This window comes from Jaculus jaculus, chromosome 19, assembly GCF_020740685.1.
Source record: "Jaculus jaculus isolate mJacJac1 chromosome 19, mJacJac1.mat.Y.cur, whole genome shotgun sequence".
Taxonomy (NCBI): Eukaryota; Metazoa; Chordata; class Mammalia; order Rodentia; family Dipodidae; genus Jaculus; species Jaculus jaculus.
This window is the reverse complement of record NC_059120.1, coordinates 44,411,076-44,438,060: the sequence shown is the minus strand read 5'-3', so window position 1 is coordinate 44,438,060 and position 26,985 is coordinate 44,411,076. Positions and strand designations below refer to the sequence as shown.

General features: G+C 41.8%; 1 protein-coding gene across 7 annotated transcripts in view; it reads right to left on the bottom strand.

Moving 5' to 3' along the window:
* The window catches only part of Wdr47 (WD repeat domain 47), an 89,450-nt gene that overhangs the window by 52,881 nt on the left and 9,584 nt on the right, over positions 1–26,985 (bottom strand). For 4 of the 7 annotated variants that reach the window (XM_045138490.1, XM_045138492.1, XM_045138491.1 and 1 more), the window contains exons 2-4: positions 18,289–18,455; positions 16,396–16,479; positions 3,563–3,647 (exon numbers count right to left, since the gene is read on the bottom strand). In XM_045138490.1, the coding sequence (XP_044994425.1) occupies positions 3,563–3,647; positions 16,396–16,479; positions 18,289–18,446 (327 nt within the window). In that variant the 5' untranslated portion in view covers positions 18,447–18,455. Of the gene's footprint in view, positions 1–3,541; positions 3,648–16,395; positions 16,480–18,288; positions 18,456–26,985 lie in introns of all 7 variants that reach the window. The other 3 variants (XM_045138487.1, XM_045138489.1, XM_045138488.1) reach the window with 1 other exon arrangement.

The window sequence follows — 26,985 nt, the reverse complement described above, 5'->3', positions numbered from 1 at the left end:
ATTATTCAGCACTTAAGGCACTTGCCTAAAAAGCCTAATGACCCGAGTTCAATTCCCCAGTACCCGTATTAAGCCAGATGCACAAAGTCAGGTATGCATGTGGAGTTTGTCTGCACTAGCTGGAGGACTTGGTGTGCCCATTCTCTCGGTCTATATTTCTTCTATTTCCCTTTGCTTGAAAATAAATAAATAAAAATATTTTTTACAGGGCTGGAGAGATAGCTTAGAAGTTAAGACGATTGCCTATGAAGACTAAAGACCCAGGTTTGATTCCCAATGCCCACGTAAGCCAGATACACAAGGTGGTGTATGGAACTGGAGTTCAGTTGTAGTGGCTGGAGGCCCTGGTGTACCCATTCTCTATCTGCCTCTCTCTCACATAAATAAAAAATATTATTCTGAATAAGACATATGAAAATCTACATTTTTAAAAAATGGCACATCCAGAAGCCCTAGAATGTTAGTAGAAAATTGCAGTGCCTGGGATGGGATACCTCCCAGTGAGTCATTGGCCAGGGAGGTCTATATTGCCTCCAAAACATTGTAGACTATTGCCAAGGCCCTTGGTTCCCCATGAGAAAGAGATGGTAAGACCCTATTGCTGAAGATGTCACCTGCCTGAGTGTCAAAGTCACTAAGAAATCAAAGTCCTGCTGAGCAGAAAACCTTCTCTCTATAGCCCAGCCTACTGAAAGTTGGAAAAAGCTGCACTGTATGCAGTCTTATGGGGGACAGAAGTCATCAGTGGTGAGAACAGTGGACACTGGAAACTTCAAGTTTGGCCAGACAGGCCAAATGACTGAACGAGTGAAATAGTGGCATGTCTGCTCTGGGGGAAACCAACTGCTCTCTAATTGGACTGAAGGCCCACTCTATGGGAGGGAATATGTGCCTGGTACTGAAAGCCTAATCAAAAGCCTATGGCAGGAGAGGTAATGAGCCTTAGGGGTATAAAGCCTGCTCCTATCTAGATAACTGCATATATTACTCTCACCAAATTGCCCTGAAATCACTACACTTAATGTTCATACTCACATATTAATGTTACTCTCACTTCTGGTTAGAGAAGCTTCTCTTTTTAGATGATGATGACCACTGGGATGGCCCAAAAGGCCACATAGTGCTGAGAAGAGACAGAGGAATGTCCAGAAATGAAACATCTCACACCCTCCAAGGCTCAGGGACCATTGCAGAAGAGGTGGCAAAAAAAATGTAAGAGCCAAAAGAAGGGTACCACTCCCTATATACAACTGTCCCGACAGAATTTGGCCTCAATATCTAAGACCTCACATTGCCTAGCAATACCCACACAAGACCCTCATAATAGGAGAAAAGATGATGACATCAAATTAAAAGAGAGACTAATAGACAGAGGGAGGGGATATGACAGAGAGCAGAGTTACAAAGGGGAAAGTGGGGGAGGGGAGGGAAATACCATGGTTTGTTGTCTGTTAAGTATAGAAGTTGTCAATAAAAATATATTTTAAATATATATATGTACTTTAAAAAACTGTAAAACTGGGTTGGAGAGATTGCTAAGTGATTAAGGTGCTTACCTGCAAAGCCTAATGACCCTGGTTTGATTCCCCAGTACCCACATAAAGCCAAATGCACAGTGGTAGATGCATCTGGAGTTCATTTGCAGTGGCTGATGGCCCTGTTGTGCCCATTCTCTCCCTGTCTGTCTTTTTTCTATTTCTCTCTTCTTGCAAATAAATAAACAAAAATATTTATGCCTTCTTTAAAAAAAAAAAAAACTGTAAAACTAGCTTTGTATGGCTGGGAATAGTGGTGCACGATTTTAATCCCAACATTCTGGAGACTGAAGTAAGAGGATAACCAAGAGTTCAAGGCCAGCCTGGGGCTACAAGGTGAGTTTCAGGTCAGCCCAGGATAGAGTGAGACCCTACCTCAGAAAAGAAACAAGATAAAGGTAACTTTCTAGGGCTGAGTAGATCAAGTGTATGGTACGGGTGTATGCATGTTCACGTCTTTGAATGTGGACGCCTGCTTGCCACAGTGCACAAGTGGAGGGCAGAGTAGAACTTCAAGAGTTAGTCCTCTTCTCCCACTTTGTTTCCGGAAAGGTTTCTCACTGTTCACAACAGTATTTGCCAAGGTATCTAGCCCAGAAGTTTCTCCCTGTTTCCACCTCCCTTTTCACCATGGGCATGTTAGGGTTATAGGTGTCTACCACAGCTTGCAGATCCGAACTCGGGTATTCACGCTTGTGCAGCAAACATTTACTGGTTGAGCCATCTCCCCAGCATCCCAAAATTAACCATTAAAAACATTCCTTATGGGCTGGAGAGATGGCTTAGGTTAAGGTGCTTGCCTGCAAAGCCAAAGGACCTCAGTTCGATTCCCCAGGACCCACATAAACGAGATGCACAAGGTGGCACATGCGTCTGGAGTTCATGTGCAATGGCTGGAGGCCCTGGCGTGCCCATTCTCTTTCTCTCACTCTCTCAAATAAATAAATAAATAACATTCCTCATTTCTGTGTGTGCATGCGCACGTGCACTGAGAACACATGCCATGGCACATGTTTGGAGGTCAGGGGCCTACTTTGAGGTATCGGTAATCCAGTTTCTTTGAGACGAGGCCTTTGCTGCTGCAAGTGAACTGCCTTACTTCTAACGAATGTCAGACCAGTGAGCTGTGAGCTTTGCATTTTTCTGGCTCTCTCTCATTTTTACATGTGCAATAGGCTTCCAAATGCATGCCCTGGATGCTGGGGAGTTGCATTAACAAGCTTTGCTAGCAAGCACCTTTAACCACTGAGCCATCACCCTAACTGCATTTTTGTAATTTTGGAGTACATACATATGTGAAGCAGCTTTCTCAGCACTGATGATTACAGAATCAAAATACTGACCAGCTCTGAAAATGCTAAAGATACTCTATCCTGCAGCATCAAATATTCAGCCACGATTTAATTCTTTCTATAAAAATGAATATCTATCTCTTTAGTATGCAAATGTGCTTTCATCTTTAACAAACAGTACGGTAAAACTACATGTCTACCATTTAACAATTCTTTATGATTGATTACCAGTAACTGTTTGACTTGCACACTATATACCCAGGATTATGAAAATTTTCTCAGGCAAAAGGGTTCATGAGTGGAAAAAGTTTAAAAAGCCCTGATGTAACTGTCCTTAAAGGAGGGGAACACACACTCTTCAACTAGACACATATCACCTTGGCTTGAAACTACTGCACCTCAAAACAGCAAAGCTAGCCCCACTGAAGTTGATTAAAAGTTTTAGAAATCCATAATAATCTTCCTTCTTATTGAATAAAATGCTTATGACTAGGCTGGAGATGGCTTAGTGTTTAAGGCACTTGCCTGTGAAGCCTAAGGACTCCAATTCAATCCCCTAGTACCCACATAAGCCAGATGCACAAGGTGGCACATGCATCTGGAGTTCATTTGCAGTGGTTGGAGGCCCTGGCATGTCCATTCTCTCCCTTTCCCCACCCCCAAATAAATAGTTTAAAAAATGTTTGTGACTGAAAACAAGACTATGGCGCAAACCTTCAGGAATAAAAATCTTACATGCTGGGGCTCATCTTCTGCAGACATTGCATTGTTAACACACAAAGCTTCTAGAAACTTCTGCTTCAGGATAATATAACGAAACCTGTGAAAAACAAAAGACAAGATAATAGAATCATTTTTAAAAAGCTGAATGCCAAACACAGGAGTACATGTCTGTAAATGCAGCACTCAGGAGGTAAAGGAGGAAAATCATGAATACAAGGTCAGCCTAGGTGACATGGCAAGAAACATGAGAGCCAGGTATGGTGGCACACACCTGTAGTCCCAGCTCCCCTGGAGGCAGAAGTAGGAGAATGGCCTTGAGTTCAAAGCCACCCTGAAACTAAATAGTGAATTCCAGGTCAGCCTAGGCTAGAGAGACCCTACCTCAAAAGACAAAACATAACCAACAAAAACAGAAGATAAGAAGAAGAAGAAAAGAAGGAAGAGGAGAAACAGCAGAAATAATGCCAAAGACTCAAGGAAAACTCAAGCTTCTGAGGCAAAACAGGCCAAGTTTGTTTCATGTATTTGTTTCACAGAGTGCTGCACATAAAACCTTGCCGGGCGTGGTGGCTCACGCTTTTAATCCCAGCACTCAAGAGGCAGAGGTAGGAGGATTGCTGTGAGTTCAAAGTCACCCTGAGACTACATAGTAAATTCCAGGTTACCCTGGGCTAAAGTGAGACCTTACCTCGAAAAACCAAAAAAATTTTTTAAAAATTAAAAAAAAACACCTTGTACATTCAAGCACTCTACCTCTGAGAAGTATCACCAGTCCTGCCACTTTGTTTTAAAGGATCACTTCCTTCTTTGAAGAAAAAAAAAAGTGGCGCATGCATCTGGAAACTACATAGTGAATTACAGGCCAGTCTGGGCTAGAATAAGACACTACCTCCAAGGAAAAAAAAAAAGAATGAAATAGCTGGACACAGTAGCATACGTCCTTAATCCCAGCTCTTGGGAGGAGGCAGAGGTAGGAGGACCACTGTGAGTTGCAGGCCAACCTGGGATACAGTGAGATCCTACACCTTGAAAAAGCCAGGCATGGTGGTGCACACCTTTATTCCCAATGCTGGGGAGGCAGAAGTAGGAGAATCACCATGAGTTTGAAGCCACTCTGAGACTACATAGTGAGCTCCAGGTCAACCTGGGCTAGAGTGAGACCCTATCTGGAAACCTTCCCCCGTCCCAAAAAAAGAATAAAGGAGCTATAGCTTAATGGCCCATAACTGTCATAACAGCACTCAGAAGATAGAGGCAGATGGGAGTTCAAGACCATTCTTGGCTACAAAGTGAGTTTGAAGCTAGCCTGAGCTATATGAGACTCTGTCTCATAAAACAAAAACAAAATAAGCAACAACAACAAAAAGCAGGGCTGGAGAGAATGCTGAGTGGTTAAGGCACTTGTCTGTGAAGCCTAAGGACCTAGGATCAATTCCCAGAACCCACGTATTCCAGATGCACAGGGTGTCACATACGTCTGAAGTTCTTTTGCAGTGGCTGGAGGTCCTGGTATGTCCATACTCTCTCTCCCTCTCCCTATCTGCCTCTTTCTCTCTCTCAATCTCTCTCGCAAATAAATAAATAAGTAAAATATTAAAAAAAAAAAAAAAAGACTTCGGGGTAAGATGGCAGCATAGGAGCCACACCAAGGCAGCTAGGGAGGAAAGTAAGCAGAGAAAAAGCAAAATACGTTCTTCTTCCGAAAAGTGAAGACATATAAGTTATTATCAACAACAGCAGCAAAGCAAGAGAGACCAAGACGTTCCAGAAGGGAGGAAACCAGCCAGAATCCCACCAAGGTGCCAGCGGCCCCAATCTGATCTAAAAGCCCACCCACCCTGCAGCACAGAACAGCAGGAAAGCAAGTGGAGGGACTTTCCACTCGCATCAGCTTCCTCACAAAGTCAAGAAACCTAAAGGAGAAGACAGCAGGGACCAGCTGAGCAGCTGCTGAAGGAGACCACAGACAGGACTAGCTGGGCAGCTCGGGTACGACTCCAGGAATCCTGTGCAGCCTCCCATCCCCAGCCGCCAGGGCTGCCACACACCACCAGAGAGCTCATTCATCCCCAGCCACACGGCATCCAGCACAGCTGATCAGAACACCAGATCCACAGCGTAACACAGAGGGATCGAGGTGGGCACTCGGCATTGCTGAGAATGGAAGCCATCCCAAAAGGTTTACAGGACCTACTTACACAAAGGCAGGTTACATAAGCCTGTACCAGAAGTGCAAATCTCACTTTCCATGTCAGGGCAGGTTATGTGTTACATATTCTTTGTTGGCTTCACCATTCTCAAGTAAGCTGTATTTTGGTGTTGACTATTGTCTTTGATTTTTCCTGATTCTTAGGGCCTTTATCTTTTTTTCTTTAGTCATTATTGCGGCAGGTTATGACTCGGCCCCAGGCTGACATGGAACCAGTTTCAGAGCAGAAATTTCAATCTCCTAGTTGACAGGATTAATTAAGGGTGTGGGGCAAAACGCACCCATAGGGACTTTGGCTTTATTAGATTATGTGTTTGTTTTAATCCCCACTCATGTATAAATAAATACTCTGTGCTGGTTTGGATAGAATGTGTATATTGCTCAGTTGAATTTTAGAATTTTGTCAGTAAATTGCTCCACCCAGTCTACTAGAATACTTGAATAGCAGGCAAACTCAGCACCTCAGGTCACTTCTACTAACTTTTTTTTTTTTTTTTTTTTTTTTTTTGGAGTATAAGAGATATACTTGGCATCTTAAATTCCTACACTGAGGATATACAAAGTTGGATTTACAAAGAACACTGGAGATAAACAGAAAACCCAAACATCAAATTAACTCAAGATACAAAAATCTCAACATCAAGAAACACAAAAAAATTAAGATAATACAATCCCACCAAAAATTATAAATCCATCAGAAATCACCCCTAATGAGACTGTTTTAGATAAAAGCCTAACAAAGATTTCAAAAAAAATCATTATATTCATAGTCAAAGAAATCAAAGGAATCAAATAAGAAAACAAACTCCTAAAGGAGAACACAGGAAACCAACTTAATGAAATAAGATCAATATAAGATATGAGTAAGGAAATAGAATTAATGAAAAATACTAACCAGAAATAGTAGAAATGAAAAACAGAGTAAGTCAAATAGAACTCTGTAGAAAGTCTCATTAGTAGAAAGGATCAAGGAGAAGACAGAATAAACTAGAAGACCAGGTGGCAGATTTAACAAGTCCAACGAAGAGAAAGACAAACTAATAGGAAGGCATGAATGGGAATTTTAAGATAATCAGGACACTATGAATAGATCACACATAAGAATTCAGAGACAGGGTGAGGTGGTACATGCCTTTAATCCCAGCACTCAGGAGGCAGAGGCAGGACGATCACCTTGAGGTCAAGGCCACCCTGAGACTACATAGTGAATTCCAGGTCAGCCTGGAATCACTATGAGAGTGAAACCCTACATCAAAAAACCAAAACTGGGGCTGGAGAGATGGCTCAGCGGTTAAGTACTTGCCTGTGAAGCCTAAGGACCCCAGTTCGAGGCTCGATTCCCTAGGACCCACATTAGCCAGATGCATAAGGGAGTGCATGTGTCTGGAGTTCGTTTGCAGTGGCTGAAGGCCCTGGCATGCCCATTCTCTCTCTCTCTTTCTCTCCCTCTTTGTCTCTGTCAATCTCAAATAAATAAATAAAAACAAACAAAAACTAAAAAAAGAAAAACAAAACAAAAAAAAATTCAGGGCATAGTAGAAGGAGAAGAATTTCACTCCAAAGGCATAGCAGGTATTTTCAACAAGAATCATAGAAGAAACTTCCCCCAAATAGGGAAAATGATAACAATACAGATACAGTAAGCCTTTAGAATGCTAAACAGGAAAGAACCTCTCCTTTCATATTATAATTAAACTACAAAACACAAAAACCAGAGAAAATATATTGAAAGCAGTTACGACAGAAAAATCAAGTCACATACAAAGACAAGCCACCAGGATAACAACAGATTACTCAACACAAACTTTAAAAGCCAGAAGGGCTTGGAATAATATTTTCTAAATTCTACAAGATAACAACTGTCAACCAAGATTACTATCCATCCAAATCGACATACAATTGAGGACATTCCACAACAAAAACAGATTAAAGGAACATATAAACACTAAAGCTGCTCTACATAAAATACTTGAAAGAATTCTCCATGAACCAAAATAAATAAAGTACCTTGGAATAAACCTAAACAAGGAAGTGAAGGACCTCTACAATGAAAACTTTAAAACACTCAAGACAGAAATTGCAGAAGACAGTAGGAAATGGAAAGATAGCCAGTGTTCTTGGATTGGAAGAATCAATACTGGGAAAATAACAATCTTACCAAAAGCAATGTACACATTTAATGCAATCACCATCAAAATTCTAATAGTATTCTTTTTTTTTTTTTTTTTTTTTTTGGTTTTGTGAGGTAGGGTCTCACTATGGTCCAGGCTGACCTGGAATTAACTCTGTAGTCTCAGGGTGGCCTTGAACTCACAGCGATCCTACCTCTGCCTCCTGAGTGCTGGAATTAAAGGCGTGCGCCACCACGCCCGGCTAATAGTATTCTTTACAGGAACAGGAAAATAATTCTAAAATTCATTTGGAAGTATAAAAAACTATGAATATCCAAAACAATTTTAAGCAACAAAACTAAGGCTGATGGTATCACCATACCTTATTTTATCCTGTATTACACAGCCATAGTAACAAAAACAGCATGGTACTCACAAAAACAGACATGTATAACAATGAAAAGAGAGGACCCAAATGTAGGTCCAGCAGCTACAGCCAACTTGATCTTCGACAAAAATGCCAAAAATACTCATTGGTGAAAAGAAAGCCTCTTCAACAAATGGCCCTGGGAAAACTGGGTATTTATATGTAGATAGAAAATGGATCCTTATCTCTCTCCATCCATAGAATTAAGTCCAAATGGATCAAGACCTTGATATAAGACCTGAAGTTGTGAAACTTCTATAGGAAAAACTAGGGGAAACTCTTCAACATACTGGCTTAGCAACAACTTTCTGAATATAACCCCAGCTGCTCAGGAAATAAAACCATTAATCAATCACTGGAACCTCATGAAATTATAAAGCTTTTGTACAGCAAAGGACACTGTGAATAGAGCAAAGAGGCAGAATGGGAGAAAATCTTTGCCAGCTATACATCTAATAGAGGATTAATATCCAAGATATACAAAGAACTCAAAAAACTAAATAGGAAATCAAACAACCCAATTTAAAAATGGGATATGAAGCTGGGTGTGGTGGCACATGTCTTTAATCCCATCACTCAGGTGGCAGAAACAGGAGAATCTCCATGAGTTCAAGGCCACCCTGAGACTACAGAGTAAATTCCAGTCAGCCTGGGCTAGAGTGAGACCCTACTTTGAAAAAAAAAAAAAAAAAAAGGAGGGGCTACGGAACTAAATACAGAGTTCTCAAAAGAAGAAATATAGATGGCATATAAACATCAAAAAAAAAAATATATTTCTACATCCTTAGCCACCAGGGAAATGGAAATCAAAACTACCTTGAAAATCCATCTTGCTCCTGTCAGAAGGCTATTATTAAGAAATCAAATGACAATAAATGCTGCATTCTCTCTCTCTGCCTCTTTCTCCCTGTCTCTGTCAAAAATAAAATAAAATAGCCAGGCATGGTGGCTCATGCCTTTAATCCCAGCGCTCAGGATCACTGTGAGTTCAAGGCTACCCTGAGACTACAAAGTGAATTACAGATCAGCCTGGGCTACAGCGAGACCCTACCTTGAAAAACCAAAATAAATTAAATTAAATTGAAAAAAACTACCCAAAAAAGGGCTGGAGAGAGACAGACATGGTGGTGCACACACCTTAAATCCCAGCACTCAGGAGGCAGAGGTAGCAGAATCACCATTGAGTTCAAGGCCACCCTGAGACTACACAGTGAATTCCAGGTCAGTGTGGGTTAGAATGAGACCCTATCCTGAAAAACAAACAAAAAATAAGAAAAGAAAAAGAAGAAGGAAAGAAAAGGAAAAAAAAAAGGGCTGGAGAGATGGCTTAGTAGTTAAGGTACTGCCTATGAAGCCTAAGAATGCTCCTTCAGATCTCCAGATCCCACATATAACCAGAAGCAAAAGCGACGCAAATGTGCAATGTCGCACATGCACACAAAGGGGCGCACATGACTGGAGTTCATTCCCAGTCACTAAAAGGCCCTGGTGTGCCCATTCTCTTCTCTCTTTCTCCCTCTGTCTCTCTCTCAAAAATAAAGTAAATAAATAAATAAAAACAACCAAATGACAATAAATGCTGGCAAGGATTCAGAAAAAGTGGAACTCTTCTATACTGTTGCTGGGAATTAATCTGGTACAGCCATTGTGGAAATCAATCAGGAGATTCCTAAGACAGCTAAAAATAGATTTCCCATATGACCCAGATATACCACTCCTAGATATATATCCTATGGACTCTTCTCACTATCTTATAGATACTTGCACATCCATGTTTATTCCCACTCTATTCACAATAGCTAGGAAATGGAACCAGCCTAGATGTCCTTCAACTGATATGTGGTTAAATAATGAAGATGTGGTGGTACATTTATACAATAGAGTTCTAGTCAGCAGTAAAAACAAAAATGAAATTTGTAGGGAAATGGATGGACCTGGAAAGGATTATGCTTAGTGAGGTAACCCAGGCCCAGAAGGCCAAGACCTGCATGTTCTCTCTCATATGTAGCTCCTAGCTACAAATGTCTGGACTTGTATGCGAGTTGGAATAAAACTCGGTAGTAGAGGCCAATAAGCTAGAAAGGGGCTATAAGGGAGGAAGGAGAGGGGAGTTCTTAAGAGGATGGTATTGTATATATGTAAGTAGAAAAACAGATTACTCGGGTAAAAAGGCCTAAGTGAGGTCAGGGAAGAGATTGAGTAAAGGAAGGGTGTGGGGAGGGTTAATCAAAATCTAAGAGGGTATGAATAAATCATATGGAAACTTACTTTTTTGGACAATGGCTATCCAGAAGCCATAGATAGTTACTAGAAAATTTTCAGTGCCAGGGATAAGATACCTTCCAATGAGGTGGCAGAGAGAATATAAGAGCCAAAGGAAGGATAGGACTCCTTACAATGTACTCTTCCTCACACAAAATGGCCTGGATATCCATGATTTCGCAGTGTCTGGTACTACCTACATAAGACCCCCACAATAGGGGGAAAATATGACCTAAAAATAAAAGAGAGACTTATTGAGAAGGGAAGAGATAATGGAGAGTGGAGTTGTGAAGGGGAAAGTGAGGGGGGAGGGAATTATTGTGATTTACTGTCTATAATTAGTGAAGTTGTCAATAATAAAAAAAGAAAATAAATAAAGCAGAAACAATGGCAAGACATGAACAAAGCAATATCAAAAACACCTATCGAAAGCCGGGTGTGGTAGCACACACCTTTAATCCTAGCACTTGGGAGGCAGAGGTAGGAGGATAGTCGAGAGTTCAAGGCCACCCTGAGACTACAGAGTGAATTCCAGTTCAGCCTGGGCTTGAGTGACATCTTACCTCAAAAAACCAAAATAAATAAATAACACTTATAGACATAAAACTTTGCAACACATTTTTCAGAGAGCGGAAAGGAGATAAAAGGCCTACTTGTCTAGGAATCAGAAAGGTTTTAAGGGCTGCAAGCAGTACTCTTGGCATTGTCCAAGCTGCTGCCCCTTGCTGTATACTCAATAAACTTGTTTTCTTCCTTCAAGTTTTGATGCCTTTAAGCACTTAGAAAGAAATAAAGGAATGAAACTTCACTTTTTTAGCCATTGTTATAGCAGCAAATATCCAATAAAACAAAACCCCTGCTTTCAAGATGAAGGTTCTCTAATAAACTGTTTGAAATACATATAAGGATCAACAAAGTCTAAAGGAATGTGAAATCAATATGACAGAAAGTATAGGAAGGAAAAGCAAAGATGTTGAAGAACTAACTTTTAGAGTAGTGATTACACATTGTAATCACTGCTACTTGGGAGTCTAAAGGAGGAAATGTCATAAATTCAAGGCCAGCCTGGGTAACATATTTTAAAAAACAAAAAACAGCTGGGTGTGGTGACATGTGCCCTTAACACCAACACTTGGGAGGCAGAGGTAGGATAATCACTGAGAGTTGAAGCCACCCTGAGACTAGATAGTGAATTCCAAGGTCAGCCGGGGCTAGAGTGAGACACTACCTCAAAAAAAAAAAAATTTTTTTTTTGAAAGGGCTGGAGAGATGGCTTAGCAGTTAAGGTACTTGCCTGCAAAACCAAAGAACCCAGGTTCAATTTCCCAGGACCCATGTAAACCAGATGCACAAGGTAGCACATGCATCTGGAGTTTGTTTGCAGTGGCTAGAGGCCCTTGCATGTCCATTTCCCTCTGCCCCCGTCTCTAACCCTCTAGTAAATGAATTTTTAAAAAAAATTTTGGGCTGGAGGGATGGCTTAGTGGTTAAGTGCTTGCCTGTGAAGCCTAAGGACCCTGGTTTGAGGCTCGATTCCCCAGGACCCTCGTTAGCCAGATGCACAAGGGGGCGCATGCGTCTGGAGTTCATTTGCAGTGGCTGGAGGCCCTGACGCGTCCTCTCTCTCTCTCTCTCTCTCTCTCTCTCTCTCTCTCTCTTTATCTGTCTGTCATCCTCAAATAAATAAATAAAAATAAAAAATATTTTTAAAAAAACTAAAAAAAATTTTAAGACCTGTCAAAAAAAATAAAAATAGGCCAGGCATGGTGGTACATGCCTTTAATCCAAGGCTGGGGGTGTGGTTCAGTAGTAGAGCACATAATTATTGTGCAGGAAACCCTGGGTTTAATCCACAGCATGAAATAAAGTGGGGAAGAAGGGCTGGAGAGATGGCCTAGCAGTTAAGGCGCTTGCCTGCAAAGCCAAAGGACCTCGGTTTGATTCCCCAGGACCCACGTAAGCCAAATGCACAGGTGGCACGTGTGTCTGGAGCTTGTTCACAGTGGCTGGGGGCCCTGGCCCAACCATTCGCTCTCTCCCTGCATCTTTCTCTCAAATAAATAAAAATAAAATATATTTTTAAGTGGGGAGGAGCTGGGGCTATAGCTCAGGTGGGAGAGTGATTGCCCAATATGTATGAATCCCAGGGTTTGATCCCCAGCACTACATAAACTGAGTGTTGTAGGGAGCAAACACTTGTAATCCCTACTCTGGAGGTAGAGACAGGAGGATCAGAAGTTCAAGCTTATCTTTCATTACTTATCAGTTTTAAGGCTGGCTTGGGAGGCATGAGACTGTTTCAAATTTTAAAAATAAATGGGAGCCGGGTGTGGTGGTGCAGGACGCCTTAAACCCCAGCACTCAGTAGGCAGAGGTAGGAGTATCGCTGAGTTTGAGACCACCCTGAGATTACATAGTGAATTCCAGGTCAGCCCCAGCTAGTGCAAGATCCTACCTCAAAAAAAAAAAAAAAAAAAAAAAAAACAAGTAAAATAAAATAAAAATAAATGGGATGTGCCGTGGGCAGTTTAGTGGTACAGCATTTGTGCAGCACACACATGGTCCTGGGTTTGGTCCACATCACCATACACACAGAAAAATAATTATTATAAAACAAAGCTTATAGAAGAGTCAGTGAACATTAAATAAATAATTTTTTTGTCCCAAACTCTTATGGGACAAAATTTCATTTATTTAGGACCATAACCCAATGGAAAAAGATAAAGGAGGAAAATTTGAAATAATGGCCAAAAAACTTAACAAATTTGAAGAAAAAAAGTATAAGGTCCAAAATAACTACAGCAAATCCTAAACAGGAAATGTACAAAACAAACAAAAAAGCCTTAAGCATCATAACCAAACTGCTGAAAACCAGTGATAAAGCATGACTTTTAAAAGGCAGCCAAGGGGCTGGAGAGATGGCTTAGCGGTTAAGCGCCTTCCTGTGAAGCCTAAGGACCCCGGTTCGAGGCTCGGTTCCCCAGGTCCCACGTTAGCTAGATGCACAAGGGGGCGCACGTGTCTGGAGTTCGTTTGCAGTGGCTGGTAGCCCTGGCGCGCCCATATTCTCTCTCTCTCTCTCTCTCTCTCCCTCCCTCCCCCTCATTCTCTTTCTGTTGCTCTCAAATAAATAAATAAAAATAAACCAAAAAAAAAATTAAAAAAAAAAAAAGGCAGCCAAGGAAGGGAGAGGGGCAGAATGGAAGGAAGGAAAGAAGGAAGAGAGGTTACATAGACGAGAATAAGGATAGGAATTATACAACTTTTAGGTCAGAAACAGGAAGCCACCCAGCTGGGAGGGCAGAGAGGGCACGCTGTGGTAGGATGCGCTGGAGGAAGGAGGCAGGAGTGGCAGGAGGGCAGCAGACCAAGCAGTAGCCAGCCGGCTGGGCCGGGGCACCATGAGCAAGAGTTGGCGGCAGCGCATGGGGCGCAGGGAAGGGTGCCTGGAAGAGGTGGTCCATCACTGGGTGTTCAAGTTTTACTTTCCCAAGGGCTGCAGGCCTTTCGGGATAGCTGGTATGGGGACTCCAGGCAGATCCTGGACATCACACAGGCTTTGCTTGTCAGACCCTTGGGGAATATGTGTAGGGTGTCCTGGTTTCTTGGGGTTATGCAGCGTCTGTTGTGCATTGAAGAAGGGGACAATTTAGACTGTTCCTTTGGTATGAAGGCAGAGGTCACACCATTGGACTCTGCTACCAATGTGCTGGAGATGACTGAAACAGAATTTACACTGACAGAAGCTGTCACATCCAGTAGAAAACTGGTCAAGGAGACTGCTGTAGTTATTTGTATCAAAAACAAAGAATTTGAAAAGGCTTCAAATTTTTTGAAAAAAAATCTGTCAAAGGACCCCACAACTCAGAAGGTGAGAGACACCTCTAACGTTATTCAAGAAAAGAACTTGGTCTACACTGTAATCCAGAACTTTTCCTATGAGACTTCCAGGTTGCCATCTCTAAAAATTACCCCTTTGTTAACCAAACAGCTGTGACTCTGAAAAAACTTGGCATGAACTGAGAAGCAGGCTCTCATTTCCACAAGATTCATAGGACCATGTTTCTTACCAACAGTCCTGATCGATCATCTGCTATTTCTCTCAGAAGCTGGGCTACCTCCTTTAGTGAGAGGGAGTTCCCATATCTTCTTCCTCACTGCTGGAGATCATGGAGCTAAGAAGCAAGCCAAGTCCACACCATGTCCTTGGCAGAGAAGACAGGCACACTGCTTTACAGTGCCAGCAGAATATCATTACTGTTTTCCTTCTGTAATGGTTTGCTTAAAGTTAAATCCCTGGTAACCTGTAGAACCTTCTCCAAGGAAATGGAGTCTATTAGGAGCCACTTACAACTCCATGACCTATTAAAACCAGCAACAAGAACCTTGTCTAGATTGAACTGATTACTCATTAAGTTTTGGTCTTCTGACACAAACGCAGAGGAACTCCATATGTTATGAGCCTAGGTTGATGAGAAATCAGTCCTTGTTGGTAGAATTCCTTCTAAAAACTGATGAGCCACTTGTGATGTCGACCCTAGACCTGACTGCCTTGGCATTTGCTTTTAATGTGCTGGGCTGTGTCAGCAGGTTTATCCTCCACACTTCTCATGTGGTTGAACCAGTGTGTTTTTTGGTAAAATGGTGATGATAGATAAGCTTACTCTCCCTGTCATCCTCCACCTCTCTTCTGGGATCCCTTCCTCATGAACTTCTAAAAAAAAAAAAAAAAAAAAAGTCTGATTGAATATAAATGCCTAATTCCATTCTTTGTTGCTTCCACCTGATTCCTTATTCCTGTGTGTTAGTGTCCTGCTCTGGGAATTGACATTCTCTTCTCCTTTTGTACCATATGCTTGCTATCTGTCAGACATCTTCTAAAGACTTTTTGGCAGAAAAATTCAGTAGTGTATTCTGTAATATTTTTAAATATGAGACCTACTTGTTGTTCATACTTATATCATTCTTCATTGAAGTCTTGCTCCTCTCAGAAAAAAAAAAGAAATAATATAACTTAAACGTTGTGCATGTACTGTGTGGTGTGTGTGCAGATGTGCTGGTCATGTCCACACATATATGAAGGGTATAAAAAGACACTGGCTTTTTAAAAATATTTTTATTATTTATCTATTTATGAGAGAGAGAGAGAGAGAAAGAGAGAGAGAGAGAGGGAGGGAGGGAGGAAGGGTACACCAAGACCTCCAGCTACTGCAAACAAACTCCAAATACATGTGCTACCTTGTGCATCTGGCTTATGTCGTTATTGAGGAATTGAACCTGGGTCCCTAGGCTTCAGAGGCAAGCACCTTAACTGCTAAGCTATCTCTTCAGGACAAAATGGCTCTTAAGATGGACTCTGAGTATTGAACTCTTAACCTCTGAGCTATCTCCCAGTCTGATAATGTCTATAAATAGCTACTTATCAGAAATAAAGGCTTTTTTTTTCTTTTTTTTGCATTTTCGAGGTAGGGTTTAACTCTAGCTCAGGTTGATCTGGAATTCACTATATAGTCTCAGGGTGGCCTTGAACTCCTCCTACCTCTGCCTCCTGAGTGCTGGGATTAAAGGCATGTACCACCATGCCTGGCCTAGAAATAAAGATATCTTTAAATAAAGTCTTTAAATTTTGATGACTTAGCATACAGACATTGACTAAATAGATCTGCATATCAGATTTTCAGATAGTTCAAGTACTTGCAAGTTAAGTACTACAATTGAATGCGTAATTATTTTTTAGAATAAGCTGAATCTTATTTTAAAATTTGTATTCATTGCTCTGATTTCTTGCTACACTCCTACCAGTAACAAGACATTGTGAGTTCAGATAAAATCTTACCGTTTTTTGTCAAATTTTTCCATACATTCCAGAGGCTGAATGAACTGAAGAACTTCATCCCACTGGCCGTCAAGGATTAGCTGCCTAAATAAAGAAAATCCAGAATGCTACTGAACTCAAGCTACATGACAGATGATGACAGAACATACATCAACACTTCACAAAGCACACCGTGAGACTGGTATCTGACTAACCCTATTTTTATTTTATTTTTATTTTGGTTTTTGACAAAGGGTCTCACTCTAGCCCAGGCTGACCTGGAGTTCACTCTCTATTTTGAGGGTGGCCTTGAACTCACAGCAACCCTCCTACCTCCACCTCCTGAGTGCTGGGATCAAAGGTGTGTGCCACCACGCCCGGCCATTTTAATTGTTTTATATGTTTTATTTATTTATTTATTTGAGAGACACACACACATACAAAAGAAAAGGCAGAGAGAATGGGCGTGGCAGGGCCTCCAGCCACTGCAAATGAACTCCAGTTGCATGTACCCCCTTGAGGCATCTGGCTTACATGGGTCCTGGGGAATTGAGCCAGGGTCCTTAGGCTTTGCAAGCAAACATCTTAACCACAAAGCCATTTCCCCAGCCCAACACTATTCTTTGACAATAATAGTTTCACCATTTTAGTATTTATAATAGCAAAGTTTTAAAAGGAAAGGAGGAAATACAAATTAAAATTACTTTGAGATTCCATCTCACTCCTGTCAAGATGGCTATTCTCAAGAAATCAAATGACAATAAAAGCTGGTGATGATGTAGAAAAGAGGAACCCTTCTACACTGTTGGTGGGAATGTAATCTGGTACAGCCATTGTGGAAATCAATCTGGAGGTTCCTGAGACAGCTAAAAATAGATTTAGTATATGACCCAGCTATAGTATTCCTACCTATATATGCTAAGAATTCATCACAATACCTTTGAGATACTTGCACATCCATGTTTATTCCCACTCTATTCAGAATAACTAGGAAATGTTACCAGCTTAGATGTTCCCTCAACTGATGAGTGGGTAATGAAGATGTACATTTATACAATAGGATTATATTCACGGTAAAGAAAAATGAAATTATGAAATTTGCAGAGAAATGGATGGACCTAGAAAGGATTAGTTAGTGAGGTAACGCAGGTCCAGAAACCAAGTGCCACATGTTCTCTCTCATGCGTGGATCCTAGGCACAAATGTTTGGACATACATGTGAGTTGGATTAAAACTCAGTTGCAGAGGCCAGTAAACATGAAAGGAGCTATAAGGGAGGGAGGAGAGGGGAAGACTTAAGGGTATGGTATTTTGTGTGTGTGTAAATATGTGTGTGTGTGTGTGTGTGTGTGTGTGTGTGTAGAAGAACACATCACTTAGGGTGCAAAGGCCTAAGTGAGGTCAGGGGAAGAGACTGAGTAAAGGAAGGGTGGGGGGAGGGCCAGTCAAAATCTAAGAGGGTATGAATAAGTCACATGGAAACCTACTTTTTTGGACAATGGCACACCCAGAAGCCACAGATTGTTACTAGAAATTTTTCAGTGCCAGGGATGGGGCATATTCCAATGAGTTGCTGTCCAGGGAGGTCCCTGATAGCCCCAAAACATTACAGGCTATTGCTGAGGCTCTTTAGACATGTGACACCTGTTTATTTAAGGCTTCTGTATCTTGCCACTGACAACATTCTACTGAAAAGATAGTATATTACTAATGCTTTATGAAAATAAACATTTTAAAATTATACTTATAGTCTCTCATAATCATAAAGGCCTATGCCATATCTATCTATCTATCTATATATATATATACGTATGTATATATATATGTGTGTGTGTGTGTGTATGTATGTATAACTTACTAATATTTAATATTTATGAAAGGACCACAAACTTCACAGTAATAATGAAATCTTACCTCAGGAAAAGCATATCATCTGAAAATAGGCCATTTATGACTCCACTTTCCTTCTCAAGGGCCAACATACTAATGTGAAGCTTCTTTGAATTCAAGAAGTCCAGAATCAGCTTAATGATTTCAACTTCTTTTACATTCACTGTTTCTTCAGCTGTCATATTGATAGCCTAAATATTAAACAATAACAACAAAAAATTTAGTTTTATTATATTTTAAAATATTTTTATTTATTTGAGAGAGAGAGAACACAGGAAAACTTTTCCAGGGTTGGTCCTCACCGTCCACTTAGTTTGAGGCAAGGTCTCAACTTGTCTGTTGTTCACTGCTACGTTAGCCAGTCTAACCAGTCCTGGAACTTCTGGGAAATTCTCCCACATCTACCTGCTATCTCAGCATAGGTGTGCTGGGATGACAGGCACTTACCTCAACTTCAAGCTTTTACATAGGGCTTGGGGTTCTAAACTCAGGTACTCAGGCTTGCACAGCAAGTACTTCATATACTGAGCCATCTACCTCCCCAACCCAAAAATACAAAACTTTTTTTTTTTTTTTTTTTTTTTTGAGACAGGGTCTCACTCTAGCCCAGTCTGTCCTGGAATTCACTACGTACTCTCAGATGATCCTCCTACCTCTACCTCCCAAGTGCTGGGATCAAAAATATGTGCCACCATGCCCAGCTTTACAAAATATTTTTATAGAGGTAGGAATGAACCAGACATTGTAACCCTAACACATGAGAAATTGAAGCAGGAGAATCTCATACAGCCAGGAAGGAAGTAAGGACAGGGAAGGGGACATAGCTCAGCAGAGCAGTTGCATAGTATATACGAGATCCTGGGTTTGATCTCCAGGTTAAAAAGAAATATGTTTTTAGAAATTATAACCATCTGGGCATGGTAGCACATGCATGTCATCCCAGGCATTGGGAGGATCAGGTGCTTAAGATCATCCTCGGGGGCTGGAGAGATGGCTCAGCAGTTAAGCGCTTGCCTGTGAAGCCTTAAGGACCCCAGTTTGAGGCTCAATTCCCCAGGACCCATGTTAGCCAGATGCACAAGGGGGCGCACGCGTCTGGAGTTTTGTTTGCCGTGGTTGGAGGCCTGGCATGCCCATTCTCTCTCTCTCTCTTTCTGCCTCTTCCTCTCTCTGTCTGTGGCTCTCAAATAAATAAATAAAATAAACAAAAAGTAAAAAAAAAAAAAAAAAAAAAGATCATCCTTGGCTATACAGTAAGTTTGAGGCTAGCCTGGGACATCAAAACAAATCATTAATAATCAAACTGTATTTAACTGTGTCCTAAATCGATTCTCCAAGGTATGCTCTAATATATTCATTCAGTGAGCACTTACTATCTTTGTTATAGGTCTTTCCAATATTCAGGAAACACTGATCTTATCCTGAAGAAGCCTAATCTAGCAGCCACATTTAAATGATGATTTGGTATATTGGAGTAAAATAAGGTTAAATTAAAATATGCAACAAGGCTGGACATGATGGTGCATGCCTTAAATCCCAGCACTTGGGAGGCAGAGGTAAGAGGATCGCCAAGAGTTCAATGCCACCCTGAGACTACATAGTAAATTCCAGGTCAGCCTGGGCCAGAGTGGATTCTACCTCGAAAAACAACAACAAAGCTGGGGGCATGGTGGCGCATGCCTTTAATCCCAGCACTCAGGAGGCAGAGGTAGGAGGACTGCTGTGAGAATACAGAGTGAATTTCAGGTCAGCCTGGGCTAAAGTGAGAGACCCTACCTCAAAAAATTAATTAATTAATAATAAAAAAATGCAACTAATGTGTAATATCAATGTCATATTCATAATGTCAATTATATTTAAATACTTTAAAATTCTTTCTAATCTTATATATAGGTCTACAGTGATACCACTGAGCATATAGGTTATAAAATTACAAAGATTTAGAACTAAGGCTGAAGGTATGGGTCCGTGGGGAAAGGGCTTATCATGAAAGCATTACATCTTGAGTTCAGATCCCTAGTACTCATGTAAAATGCTGGGTGTGGCACTGCATGTTTGTAATACCAGCGCTAGGAAAGCAGAGACAAAGAATCTCGGGCTCACTAGCAAGCTAGTGTTGCCAAATGGAGGAGCTTTAGGTTCAGTGAGAGATCCTATCTCAAAGAGTAAGATGGAGTCACTGGTTCCAAGACACAGAAATCAAGATGGAGCTGAGGCAGAAGCTTCCTTCCTGTTGGCTAGTTTCCTCAGTGCCAGAAAGTACTATGCAGGCTGCTGACAGAGAAGTCATCAACAATACCACCTTGCACTTCATCCTGCATTCCACAGTACTGAGCAACCTGGCAAGATGTGCCCGTTGGTACAATAATGTAAATATTACAGGGGTAACCAACTGTTCTATGATTGCATTTGGGGTCTGCTCCAAAGGAGGAAATACATTCCCTAGAATTGAAAACCAGGTCAAAAGCCCATAGCTGGGGAAAATGTTGGCCCTAGGAAAGAACCTATGAGAAACACTGGCTACAGGGAAACCATTTTGGAAGAAAAACAGCCCAGCAACCCCCATCTTGAGGAAAACGTGTTTGCCCTTTCTCATGAGATTAACACCAGGCTCTCCCTGGCTCCAGGAAATACCCCAGTGCCTAGTTCCTGACATCGGGGCCACCTTGGGGCCATGGGCTAAGCACCAAGTTTTGCTCCTGTACACTTTTTCTTGCTTGCATAAACTGTTTGGAAAGTCCCTTGCACCATCCCCATACCTCCACTTTTGTGGTTTTCAGCTTTAAAAACAAACCTACGAGAAAAATCAGGGATACACTCAGAGATCCCGACCTCAAGGGTGCAGCCCTGATGCATCAGCCTTGCCCAATGAAACTTTGCCTTACTCTGAGTTGGTGGTCTTACTTGTGTGACACTGGACCCCCATAACATCTTGGGGGCTTGTCTGGGATGCACATTTCAAGTTGTCGTGCCCCCCCCCCAACTCCAGGGAGACTGAACCAAGGAAAAACCCTTAAATCTCGGCCTGAGAACCAGATCCCTGTCCATCAGCATGTTCCTGGTTTTGGAGTCAGTAGCAAGCCGTTGACAGGGAACTTTGACCTAGGATGGCCAGCCCCTTCCTTCACTGGGTAAGGAACTTATGAAGGTCCTTTTTCACTTTTATTTTTCATCTTTTTCTGATTTTGCAAGAGGGAACCTAGATGCAGCATTAATTCTCTGGACAAGGGACCAAGGGGTCACCCTTGACCCTCTCTGGCTCCATTCAGAAATCCCAAACAGAGGTATATTTCTGGTTCAGTTTCAGTGCGGCAGAAAGACACTGCTTCTAGCATAATCACGTTCACTGTTTTGTTCGTTTGTCTTGTCCTCATCTTTGAAGATATGGGTCAGAGCTACTCTGTTGAAAAATCCCCTTTACAGTTGATCAAAAATCATTTCAAAGATTTTCAGATAAAAAAAGGGACAGAATCAGGCAATCAAGTCTTTCCTGGTAAATTAGATACTTTCTGTTCAATTTATTGGCTGGTGTTCAATGTGGGATGGCCACCAGATAGCATCTTTAACTTATCTTTAATTTACTCTGTACAGAAAAGGATTTTTTCCTCACCAGGTCACCTGGACCAAGTTCCTTACAACGTAGTGTGCCGATATCTTATGGAAGAACCCCCTTCTTGGCTAAAGAAATACTCCCCCCTCCAGCCATGCCCCTTGTCTTATAGTTAAACCTGAATCTGATCCAAAGCAGGTCTCTCTCAAAATGAGGAAGAAATCCCTCCATCCTACAGGTCACTGATGCCACAGCCATCTTCTAACCAGCATCATCCCTGCCCACACCACAGAGCACCCTTCTCAACCCTCAATACCAACTCCCTTCTTGGCCTGCCCATTCTGGCCCTCCTGAAATAGTCGGGGCCACGACCCCCATTCAGCTACTCCAACAGGCTTCCCCAGTCTGCTACCCAGTATGGCTTCCCATATGTTTATGGTTTATACTCCCTTTTCCAGATTTTTTTTTTTTTTTGGTTTGTTTTTTCGAGGTAGGGTCTCACTCTGGTCCAGGCTGACCTGGAATTAACTCTGTAGTCTCAGGGTGGCCTTGAACTCGAGGTGATCCTCCTACCTCTGCCTCCCAAGCGCTGGGATTAAAGGCGTGCGCCACCACGCCCGGCTCCTTTTCCAGATTTTTAAAAATATATTTTATCTTTATTTATTTATTTGAGAGAAAGAGGCAAAGAGAGAATGGGTACTCCAGAGCCTCCAGCCACTGCAAATGAACTCCAGATGCATGTGTGCCCTTGTGCACCTGGCTTACATGGGTCCTGGAGAGCTGAACTGTGATCCTTTGGCTTTGCCGACAAACACCTTAACTGCTAAGCCATCTCTCCAGCCCTACACTCCCTTTTCTACCAGCAACCTGTATAATTGGAAGAATCAGAATCCCTCTTTTTCAGGAAAACACCAGTCTGATATCTCTTCTCAAGACAGTCTTCTACACCTAGGGGAGGACTGTCAGCTCCTCTTGCAGACCTTCACCACAGAAGAATGAGAAAGAATTAGAAGGGAAATTAAGAAGCTGGTGGGGCGGGGGGCAATGGCCATTCCATGGAAAACCCTCACATTACTGACGAGGGTTTTCATTTAACTTGGCCAGACTGAGACCCTAATACCAATAAAGGTAGGGTATCCCTTACCCTCTTTAGCTGGATTGATGAATGGTCTCCGGGAAGCTGCCCAGGACCCCACAAATTTGTCTAAGGTGACCAGGCATGGTGGTCCACACCTTTAATCCCAGCACTTGGGAGGCAGAGGTAGAAGGAGTTCCATGAGTTCAAGGCCACCCTGAGACTACATTCCAGGTCAGCCTGGGCCAGAGCAAGACCCTACCTTGAACAGCAAAACAAACAAACAAAAAATTTGTCTAAGGGCAATGAAGTGACCCAAGGGCCCACTAAGTCCCTGCTGCTTTCCTAGAAAGACTGCAGGAAGCATATCAGACATACTCCCCCATAGATCCTGAGGCCCCTGAGAATAGGTGAGCTATTAACATTGCTTTTGTAATTCAGTCTGCTCCAGACATTACAAAGAAGATTCAAAAAATAGAAGGTTTTCAGGGTAAGCTTCTTTCAGAGTTAGCAGAGATTGCTGCCAGGATATATAATAGAGACATTCCAGAAGATAGATAGGCTAAGAAAAACTAAGGTTAGGGTGGCTACCATCCAGAAGGCACAAGGCCCAACAAGACAGCCCTTTCAGAAGCAAAAAGGAAATACTAAGAGACCCCAGGAAGACAGAACAAAACCCCTGATTAACAAGGATCCATGTGCTTACCGCAAGGAAATAGACCATTGGGAAAATAAATGTCCCAAAGTCAGAAGACTACATCCATCTTAGAATTAAGACTGTGGGGTCAAGGTTTGAAGCTCCCCCCACCCCCAGCCCAGGCTAATCCTATGAGTGGGGGAAAAACCTGTAGAGTTTCTAGTGGATACTGGGGCACATTTCTCAGTGCTACAGGAAGCAGCTGGATCACCCTCGGGTGAACAGACACTGGTACAAGGCACACTGGATCAAAACATTACCCCTGGACTACCAAGAGACAGGAGGGCCTCGGAAAAGGTACTGTGACACATTCTTTTCTTGTCTTTTCTAAATGTCCTTACCCATTACTGGGAAGAGACTTATTACATAAGATGAAAGCTGAAATATAATTTGGAAGTCAGAATGTGGAGATATCGATGGAAAAAAACAGAGATCCTGGTCACAATACCTTTAGGAAAGGAATACCTACTATTTAGGAGGTCCTAACATTGAAGGATACCAAAACCTCCTGACCTCCTTCTAAGACAAGTTCCCAGAAGTATGGGCTGAAACTAACAGACCTGAGTTAGCTAAACACCAACCTCCAATCATGGTGGAACTAAAGAACATGGCAACCTCAGAGTCAAACAGTACCCCATGCCACTGGAAGCAAAGGAAGGTATAAGAAGAAATATCATGGACCAGAGTGAGACCCTACCTTGAAAAACCAAAAAAAAAAAAAAGAAAGAAATAATAGGTTAATTTTATACCTTGCCAGTCCCCCTGGAATACACCCCTTCTGCCAGTGAAAAAGCCAGGAACAGGGGAACACAGGCCTGTCTGCACTAGACCTAAGGGAAGTAAACAAGCAGGCACAGGACATACATCCCACTGTGCTCAACCCTTACACTCTGCTTAGTATGATTCCTCCTGAAAGACAAATATATACTGTACTAGACTTGAAAGATGCTTTCTTCAGCATCCCAACAGAGAAAGTGAGTCAGACCATTTTTACTTCTGAATGGACAGATTTGGAGAGAGGCATAAATGGACAATTAACTAGGCTTCCACAAGGCTTTAAAAATTCTCCCACCTTCTTTGAGGAGGTTCTGCATAAGAATTTACAGGCCTTCTGGTAGGAAACTCCAAAGGCCACTATCCTTGTATGTATATAAAGCAACCTACTTGGGATATGAACTCCAAGCAGGTAAGAAAATATTACTTAAATATTAAGTAATATTTCTTAAAATTCAGGTTTCACCCAGATCCCCAAGCCTCAAACTAAGAGACAGATCTGAGAGTTTTTAGGATCAGTAGGGTACTGCAGAATCTGGATCCCTAGATTTGCTGAATTAGCCAAGTCCTTAGATAAAGCCACTAGGGGGCAAGTTCAACTGAACCCTAACTAAGGAACAGGCATTCCAGGAATTACAGTCAGCCCTAATGACAGCCACTGCCTTGGTTCTCCTAGATCTAACCAAGCGTCTCAGCATCCTTCAGATTGTCTGGTCACTTTCCCAGTGCCCACTCTTCCTGAGCGACCAACATTCACAGATCAGGACCTAAAGCTCACCTCCATCTGACAAAGAAACAGACCCCACAAGGATGGTATCAACTGGAGAACAGACAATTGTTCTTGCCCCAAGCCCTAGGGTGAAGACTTAATAAGTAACTACATGAAGGGACTCACTTGGGAAGCAACAAGTTATCTGAGTTTTTCTTCCTAGGTATGGACTCAATCATCAGACACCACCACTTGCTGTCAGACCTATCAATAGAAAAATGTCTCCTCTGATAAGGTACCAACAGTGGGGACCAGGGAAAGGGGAACAGAGCCAAGCAGATATTGGGAAGTTGATTTCACAGAGGTAAAGCCAGGTCAGTATGGATATAAATGTTTACTTAAGTTGATACCTTTTCAGGATGGGTAGAAGCTTTCCTGACCAAGTCTGAGGCAGCCCAAATAGTAGCTAAAAAATTGTTAGAGGAGATAATCCCCCATTACAGGCTACTCCTCAAGATAAAATCGGATAATGAACCTGCCTTTGTGTCAGAAGCCACTAAGAAATTGGCTAGGATGCTGGGGATCAATTGGAAATTACACTGTGCTTACGATCCCCAAAGTTCAGGACAGATAGAAAGGATCAATTGGACCTTAAAGAAGACTAACTAAATTAACCCTGGAGACTGACAAAGACTGGGTGGGACTCCCTCCCTTCACCCTATCAAGGGTCAGTGTACCCCTTATATAACAGAAATTACTCCATTTGAAATTATGTATGGAAAACCCCCTCCCATTCTGCCCTGGATAACTGATTTTACTAATGAAAGGCTTTTCATTCTATCAAAGCCTTGCAAACAGTCCAGGAGTCAATTTTCCCAAGGCCCTCACCACATCATCCTGACCACTCCAACGGCCATAAAAGTGGATGGGATATATACCTGGATTCACCACTCTCGAGTGAAAAGTGTGACAACTCCTGAGGACTCCTTTTTCTATTTCCATGAAGAATGCCATTGGAATTTTAATGAGGAGTGCATTAAGACATACATCTATTTCCTAGTATCTTATGCAACTGCTTGTTCAGTTGTTCAGTGTTTTATTTATTGCAGAGATCCTTCTTTTTTTTTTTTTTTTTTTTGAGGTAGGGTCTCACTCTAGCCCAGGCTGACTTGGAATTGACTATGGAGCCTCAGGGTGGCCTCAACTTCTGGCAATCCTCCTACCTCTGCCTCCCGAGTGCTGGGATTAAAGGCGTGAGCCACCATGCCCAGCCTCTAGTTTCTTAATATAAGCACTTAAAGCTATACATTTCCCTCTTAAGACTGCCTTCATTGTGTCCTGAAGGATTTGATATGTTGTGTTCTCATTATCATTTGATTCTATGAATTTCCTGATTTTCTGTTTGATTTTTTCAATGATCTAATCATCATTTAGTAGTGTACTTTTTTTTTTCCGAGGCAGGGTCTCACTCTAGCCCAGGCTGACCTGGAATTCACTATGGAGTCTCAGGGTGGCCTCGAACTCACGGCGATCCTCCTACCTCTGCCTCCCAAGTGCTGGAATTAAAGGTGTGCGCCACCATGCCCAGCTAGTAGTGTACTATTTGGTCTCCATAATTTTGCATATGCTCTGTAGTTTTTCTTGTTGCTGATTTGTAGTTTAATCCCATTGTAATCAAAGCACAAGGAATTATTTTAATTTTCCTGTATTTGTTAAGACATGTTTTGTATCTTAACATATGGTCTATTTTAGAGAATGTTCCACATGCTGCTGAGCAAAATGTGTATTCTATAGCATTTGGATGGAATATATTCTGTAGATATGTTAGGTCTACTTAAACTATGACATCACTTAATCCAGATTTCTGTTTATTTTTTGCAGGAATGACCTGTCAAAAGATGAGAGTGGGGTATTGA